Genomic DNA, 7057 nt, shown 5'->3' with positions numbered 1-7057 from the left:
GAAAGGAAACTAGGAGCCACCAATCCCCTCACGTTGTGTTCCTGCTATGTCAGTATAAACAAGCTGTATTAATGCCAAAGAGAATTTGCCTTGCACACTGATGGAATGTGTTCTTTATGCTTTCTCCTCTGTAAGGCCTCATATTCACCACTCAAAATTTAGCAGACTTCCTTTGATAAATTACTCAAAGTAATCCTTGAAATAGCTAGACTGCCTGGGTGATATGGTTTTAGAAGTCTTCAAGCCGTGCCTGTCTATAAAATATTCACTTGTGGATTACAAAGGGGGGGGTCACTTTTAATGATGAGATTCAGAACTTGAAGAAAAGGAGAAACAGATTAATATCCACAAATTCAAATAATTTCATTTTAAAATACTGAACTTAGAACATGACATCTTACTGGTTTACACAGTAGTAAAGATAAAATAGAATCATCCGTATGTGAGACATGGACAAACACAGATTTGTCAAGAAAATGAAGAATGGGCGTTTCAACTTTCAGAAAACTTTTCCTTCTTCAAAACCGTTTATGATATGGAGATGGATGCACATTTAGAAACTTGTAAAATGTATATATAGACAATAACATATAAATCTACGTGGAATTTTTTTCATCAGGGAGGCAGTGTGCTGCATAATTAAAGATATTAATTTCTGTTCTTTTTTAAAGTAAATGTTTATTGTGTCTCACAAGAACTGGCAGCTTGGAAATGCATTTTCCTTGCTTCTTACAAATGCATTTCTAAGCCTGGAAGTCTTCAAGCTCTAAGGAGGTTTTCATTAAAGGAGCCAGCTGCCTCTTTGTGTGGATTGGCTGTTTAAAGCTGAAGCTCTGAAGTGGGAACCTCAGTTTTGACATTCTGTAGGCTCTTAGCAAAGAAGTTCCATTTAAATGTGGGGAACCTCTCAAACAGGTCCTGGAGACTAACAGAAGAGCAGAAAGTACAGGGGAAAATGACTGGGATAAGGGAGAAAAGAGAGAGAAAGAAGGGACTTGGAATCTTCCTCCAAGGTGGATATATTAAAAAGGAAATCCCAGTAGGCAATTTTACCCAAGTTTAAACCAGCTGCCACCTTGGAAGAAAATTCCCTTTGTTTCCTGATTTCCATTGTCATGGAACTATTAAAACATCAATAAGAAGTAAATTAAGATCTATCAAATGAGTAAATACCATCTCACCTCTACTTTAATAACTGCATCCTTTCAGCTCAATGTTTAGGAGTGATAATGGTGGTTTTTCTGGCAAGACCTGGTATGGAGAAATACAATAAATGATATTTTACATACGGTGTGTGTTTACTAGATGAAGTTAAAATTGAGTTCATATTAGAGTGTACAGGTTGATATCATTACTGTTACTCATGTGAAGACTTTGGGAGTCTCTGGTCAAGGTGCTGGGCACTACTAAGACCCAGGTCTGGCTCACGCTTTTGAGAAGTGTGACAATGTGGGATAAATATGTCTTTTTGGTTTAGCTCGGATTCTCTGAGTTATTTTCTCTCCAAGCAGTGCAGTACGATGTCCGCACCAATTCCTCAGACCAGTCTAGGTCAGGATACCGACTCAGCAGAGCCCTTGCTGGGACCTAGAGGACGGGGATGGGCTGGCGAGGTTGCTCAGGACGCCTGGAGCTTGTTCTCGTGGAGGGGGCCCGGGGGACCCAGCAGCCAGCCAAAGAGGCTGCGAGGCCCGCGTGAACCGCTTGCTCAGCCATTGTCCTAGCCAGTGATCTCGGGGAACTGTACTGGAGTGAGGGAGATATCAAGACACCTTGTCAGTTCAAAGCATTTTAGGTTTGTTTGAAATCCTCTCCACGTCAACGTAAGCAGCCTCTGTATTTGAACAGTGCTTTGAACAGTGAAAGGGAATGAGCTGAATCAAAACCTGGAGGTGTCTCCCCGAGACACTTTCAACGTGCTTTTATGAGGGTGGAGAAAGGCAGGGAGACGCGTGGACTCTGCTCCGGCGGTGTCGGCCGCAAAGAAAGGCGCCCACGACGGTGGGAGGAAGGGAAGGGAGGATCACAAAGCCCCTCATCGGAGGTCTACAACCTCTGAGGTTCCTGGAGCCCCAGGAAGGGGCCTCGCCGGGAGGCAGACTGGAAGCCGAGGTACTCGGGACCCGGCGTTCGCGCCAACCGGGCCTCGGGCGGCAGGCGGAGAGGCGGGGGCGGCGCGGGGGAGGTGGTACCCAGAGCCAGTGTGCGCGCCCAGCCCAGCCCGCCCGGTGATTGGCCAGGCTGCGGGGTGGGGGTGGGGTGGGAGGCTGAGGCCGGGGGTAGGGCAGTGCTTTGTGTACTCCCGGGGATTTATTGGGTGCATTAATCGAGTAGAACCACCCGGCTTACCCAGTTGGGAATGTTTCGGCTCCGTCGCCTGCCAGCGAAATGAGGCGAAGGTGGGGGGAGGGGTGGAGTGGAGACCTGGGACATCAGCACGGGATGAATCTCCGAGCAGTCATCGTCAGTGAAGTCCCACTGCAGACAGGAAGTTTGGATGTACACATGCAGCCTATTCTTGCTCCCCTACCCCAAAACCCCAGCGCCCAAAGCCTGAAACTGGGGGAAGGGAGGCAGAAGGAGAGGAGGGTGTGGGGTGGGGGTGGGGGGTTAAACTGACTCCGAGTCTGGCCGCCTCGGTTCCCTCGGAAATTGGAAACGCTTTTCTTCCCTCGAGTGTTTCACCCCCACCGGCTGCAAAGGGCCTTGTCCCTAGAGAAATGAGAAATCAAATCCAGAGAAAAGCAGACACCTGCCCCGGAAGGGGGAGGGGGCGAGCTGTTCGGCATCCGGACGCGCGGCCCTTCCCGGCGGCTGGATCCTTCCATCTGTGGGAGCTCCGAGTTCTCCCAGCCGAGCGGTTGGGGAGGAGGACAGCCGGCGACCGGGGGGGTAGCCGGGGGGTGGGGTGGTGAAAGGCGCGGCGGGTTGGGCCAGGACGCGGCTGGCGAGTGGCCCGTGCGCTCCCAAAGCCCCAGGAGAGCCAGGCGCCCAGAGCTGAGGACACGGAGGCGCTGCTGAGGGAGGCGGTCCTGCCCTCCGCCCAGCCCCTTCACTCCCGGTCGAGCAGCCGCGGGCGCCAGCGGCCGAGTCTGCGCGCTTCCAGGCTTGGACTTTTTCATTTTTTCCTAGCCGGGCAAAGTTACGGGATTCCTAGCAGCCCCCAGGCGCGCGGCCAGAGTGGCTCCGCGCTTGCGCGAGAACCCAGCGCCAGAAGGTGTATGTCCTCTCCTCGCCGCGCGGGTGCGCGCGTGGGGGGATGCAGGTCCGTTCGGTTGGCGGCCTGTGGGCTCGCCCCTCCCCTAACCATCTCTCTCTCTCTCCCCCACACACGCTCATAAACACAGGGCACGTGGAAATTCTCCGCCAAAGCGCCTTGCCCGGGCGAGTGCTCAACGCGGTGATTTATAAACAGCTCAGCCACTCCCCAAAGACCTCCGCTCCTCGTTAGTCATGATGAATTCTCTGGCCCGTTCCACTTTACTGTCTAGATTAAGATGCTCGGAGGCCCCAAAGTGCTCCCCTTGAGCGTTGATTTGGCTTCCCTCACAAACCCACGATCGCCGGCAACGCCAGCGCTAAGGGCGACGACGGAGGGTCGGAGGGCGGAGGGTGAGAGGTGCGGACGCAATTCACTTTCCCTGTGGTTGGGTTTTTTCCCCCACTTCCAGGGCAGCAACTTCTGATTCGCTTTGCAGTATTCGCGCGGTACACTCGATCGTGCGCGGTGGTTCCGCTGCTCCAGCACCGGCCTGCGCCCGATCCTCCTACCTTTGCTAGCACGCTCCGAAAGCGGCGGCAGGCACCTGCTCCGGGCGGCTGCGGCGCTGACGGCGCGACGCGCTCGTGCTGGGTAGAACCGTCCTGGCGGTGCAGGGTCCCGCAGCCTCGCTCCGGAGTGCCCTGCTGAAGGCTAAGCAGACAGCTTCGCCAGTGAGCGCCTGGCAGCTGAGTTAGACCACCCCACCCGCTGGCGTCCGCCGAAGTTTAGGATTCGGAAGATTCCCTTAGTACAGCCCATTTTCCATCACCCGCTCTTCCTCTCTTTCGAAGCAGCTAACGGAAAAAGTTGCATCCGAAAGCTTCAGGAACACGGAGAAGCGCTCACGCAGTCGAAGCCTCCCTTGGTGCCTCCCTGCACCTTACAGAGGCCGAACACGCCCTTGACAGCGCTCCTGTCACAAAATGAAGGTCTACCCGAGAGGGTTCCTGGTTTTCCCTAAACCCAAACCTGTGCGCGCACCCCGGGTTTGAATGTGTCAGAGACTGTTAGAGTTTTGTTTTGTTTTCAGTCCAGACCGCTGCGCTGTTCAGAACAGGCAACACCTCCGCTCCTGAACAAGCAGTCTCCTGCAAGCCGAGGCGCCTGCGGAGCCTGCCTTTAGTGGGGTCCTCACCCCGCGGTGCTGGAAGACCATCGGGTCTGGAACCGAAAAGGAAGAGATCTGGCGCTAGTGGGGTGGGTGGAGGCGAATAAAAGCACCTTTGGGGAGGCAGAAGTGTCACACCCTGGAGCAAGAAGCACATGGGCACTGAAATTCTAACAGTTAGGGAAAGGAGACTTCAACGTGTGTGTGGGGGGGGGGGGGGGGGCGTGTAGCCTGACTTCTGGCTCTAGGTATGAGACGTTGGGGTGTGTGTGTGTGTGTGTGTGTGTGTGTGTGTGTGTGTCCCAAGGTGAATAAAAGTCGGACTCCCCCTGGCTTGTTGGGACTCAGCCTTTCTCTTCCTCTTTCTTCACTCCTTCTCCCGCCCTATTGGGAGGAGAAGGTGGCCCGACACCCCGCCCCCCCCCACCGCCACCCAAGTCTTGCAAGTGGCTGTGGTCGGTAGAGGGCCGGGGCGCCCCCGCCCCCCGCCACTTCTCCGCCCGGACCGCCAGGCGCGTCTGCTTGGGAGACAGATGGGGGGCGGGCCCATCCGAGAGGGTCGGAGGAGGCCGGGGGTGGGGGAGAAGGGGAGGTGAGAACTCTGAGAAACTGAATGGGGCGGGGGGGTGGGGGGAATCAGAGAGCAGCTAAAAGGACTCCGCGTCCGGGGGGGTGGGGAGGGGGAGGGGGCATCTCTGCGCCAATCAGTGGCGCCGGCCTGGGAGGTTGCTAGCGGTATCCACGTAAATCAAAGGGCGCGGAGCCAATGGGAGGGGGTGGAGGGGGCGGGGCCCAGGCGCGTGCCGCTGCGAGCCGGCGCTGCCGAGAGAGCGGGAGAGAGCTGGAGAGAGCCGGGAGAGGGGGGAGCGCTGAGCTAGTCGGAGAGTGAGCGAGAGCAAGCAGGGAGAGGAGGAGAAAGAGAGCGAGGGCGGGCGGGAGGCGGCGGCGGCGGCGGCAGTAATAGCAGGAGCAGCCACAGAAGGCGTCGGAGCGGGCGTCGGAGCTGCCTGCTGGCGGGGAGAGAGAGAGAGGAGAGAGACGGAAAGCGAGCGAGGAGAGGAGCCCGAGGCGAAAAAGTAACTGTCAAATGCGCGGCTCCTTTAACCGGAGCGCTCAGTCCGGCTCCGAGAGTCATGGCGACCGCAGCGTCTAACCACTACAGCCTGCTCACCTCCAGCGCCTCCATCGTGCACACCGAGCCGCCGGGCGGCATGCAGCAGGGCGCGGGGGGCTACCGCGAGGCGCAGAGCCTGGTGCAGGGCGACTACGGCGCGCTGCAGAGCAACGGGCACCCGCTCAGCCACGCTCACCAGTGGATCACCGCGCTGTCCCACGGCGGCGGCGGCGGGGGCGGCGGCGGCGGCGGCGGCGGCGGGGGCGGGGGTGGCGGCGGGGGCGGCGGCGACGGCTCGCCCTGGTCCACCAGCCCCCTGGGCCAGCCGGACATCAAGCCCTCGGTGGTGGTTCAGCAGGGCGGCCGAGGCGACGAGCTGCACGGGCCGGGCACCCTGCAGCAGCAGCAGCAGCAACAGCAGCAGCAGCAGCAGCAGCAGCAGCAGCAGCGGCCGCCGCATCTGGTGCACCACGCCGCCAACCACCACCCGGGGCCCGGGGCATGGCGGAGCGCAGCGGCTGCGGCGCACCTCCCGCCCTCCATGGGAGCGTCCAACGGCGGCTTGCTCTACTCGCAGCCCAGCTTCACCGTGAACGGCATGCTGGGCGCCGGCGGGCAGCCGGCGGGGCTGCACCACCACGGCCTGCGGGACGCGCACGACGAGCCGCACCACGCGGACCACCACCCGCACCCGCACTCGCACGCGCACCAGCAGCCGCCGCCCCCGCCGCCCCCGCAGGGCCCGCCCGGCCACCCGGGCGCGCACCACGACCCGCACTCGGATGAGGACACGCCGACCTCGGATGACCTGGAGCAGTTCGCCAAGCAGTTCAAGCAGCGGCGGATCAAACTGGGATTTACCCAAGCGGACGTGGGGCTGGCGCTGGGCACCCTCTACGGCAACGTGTTCTCGCAGACCACCATCTGCAGGTTTGAGGCCCTGCAGCTGAGCTTCAAGAACATGTGCAAGCTGAAGCCTTTGTTGAACAAGTGGTTGGAGGAGGCGGACTCGTCCTCGGGCAGCCCCACGAGCATAGACAAGATCGCAGCGCAGGGGCGCAAGAGGAAAAAGCGGACCTCCATCGAGGTGAGCGTCAAGGGGGCTCTGGAGAGCCATTTCCTCAAATGCCCCAAGCCCTCGGCCCAGGAGATCACCTCCCTCGCGGACAGCTTACAGCTGGAGAAGGAGGTGGTGAGAGTTTGGTTTTGTAACAGGAGACAGAAAGAGAAAAGGATGACCCCTCCCGGAGGGACTCTGCCGGGCGCCGAGGATGTGTACGGGGGGAGTAGGGACACGCCACCACACCACGGGGTGCAGACACCCGTGCAGTGAACTCGAGCGGGAGGGGGAGGGGCAGAGCGCGGGGCTCCCCCTCCCTTTGGCCCGCGGCCCTTTCCCGACCCCCTTGTTCCCTCTCTAACTTCTGATTGTTATTTTCTTTTTAATTATTATTTCCCCGTCCCTTACAAAGAAAAAAAATAATAATAAGGAAAACAACTAAGGCACTGGACTATCCTTTAAACGGTAGCAGGTGTAATGATATGTTTTGACCTTTGCAGGCTAGTACCCAGG

The 7057-nt window shown here is 58.2% G+C and overlaps 2 protein-coding genes across 2 annotated transcripts; one reads left to right on the top strand and one right to left on the bottom strand.

The window, feature by feature from the left end:
* Positions 1–1565: 1565 nt before the first annotated feature.
* Positions 1566–5505, bottom strand: LOC136150714 (NHS-like protein 3). Its single transcript, XM_065911409.1, has 9 exons — positions 5476–5505; positions 5163–5380; positions 4798–4979; positions 4015–4141; positions 3559–3913; positions 2757–3128; positions 2350–2478; positions 2054–2241; positions 1566–1746 (listed from the first exon to the last, which is right to left on the bottom strand). The coding sequence occupies exons 1-9, from the start codon at positions 5503–5505 to the stop codon at positions 1566–1568; spliced, it is 1782 nt and encodes a 593-aa protein (XP_065767481.1).
* On the top strand, positions 5416–6820 carry POU3F2 (POU class 3 homeobox 2). Its single transcript, XM_065911619.1, has one exon. It carries the CDS (start codon positions 5504–5506, stop codon positions 6815–6817), a length of 1314 nt encoding a protein of 437 aa, XP_065767691.1. The 5' UTR covers positions 5416–5503; the 3' UTR covers positions 6818–6820.
* The last annotated feature ends 237 nt before the right edge of the window (positions 6821–7057 follow it).

Source organism: Muntiacus reevesi, chromosome 19 (genome assembly GCF_963930625.1).
Source record: "Muntiacus reevesi chromosome 19, mMunRee1.1, whole genome shotgun sequence".
Taxonomy (NCBI): Eukaryota; Metazoa; Chordata; class Mammalia; order Artiodactyla; family Cervidae; genus Muntiacus; species Muntiacus reevesi.
Note: the sequence above shows the minus strand (reverse complement) of the source record. Positions and strands in the feature narration are given on the sequence as shown.

Excerpts from the sequence above, each read along its gene's own strand:
- POU3F2 (XM_065911619.1), top strand. The coding sequence starts at position 5,504 with ATGGCGACCGCAGCGTCTAACCACTACAGCCTGCTCACCTCCAGCGCC.
- LOC136150714 (XM_065911409.1), bottom strand. The coding sequence starts at position 5,505 with ATGACTCTCGGAGCCGGACTGAGCGCTCCG. Across the intron at positions 3,129-3,558 it reads CGCTGGCGTTGCCGGCGATC|GAAAAAATGAAAAAGTCCAA; the intron begins GTGGGTTTGTGA and ends TTGCCCGGCTAG. Across the intron at positions 2,479-2,756 it reads CGCCCCCTCCCCCTTCCGGG|TGGGACTTCACTGACGATGA; the intron begins GCAGGTGTCTGC and ends TCCTGTCTGCAG.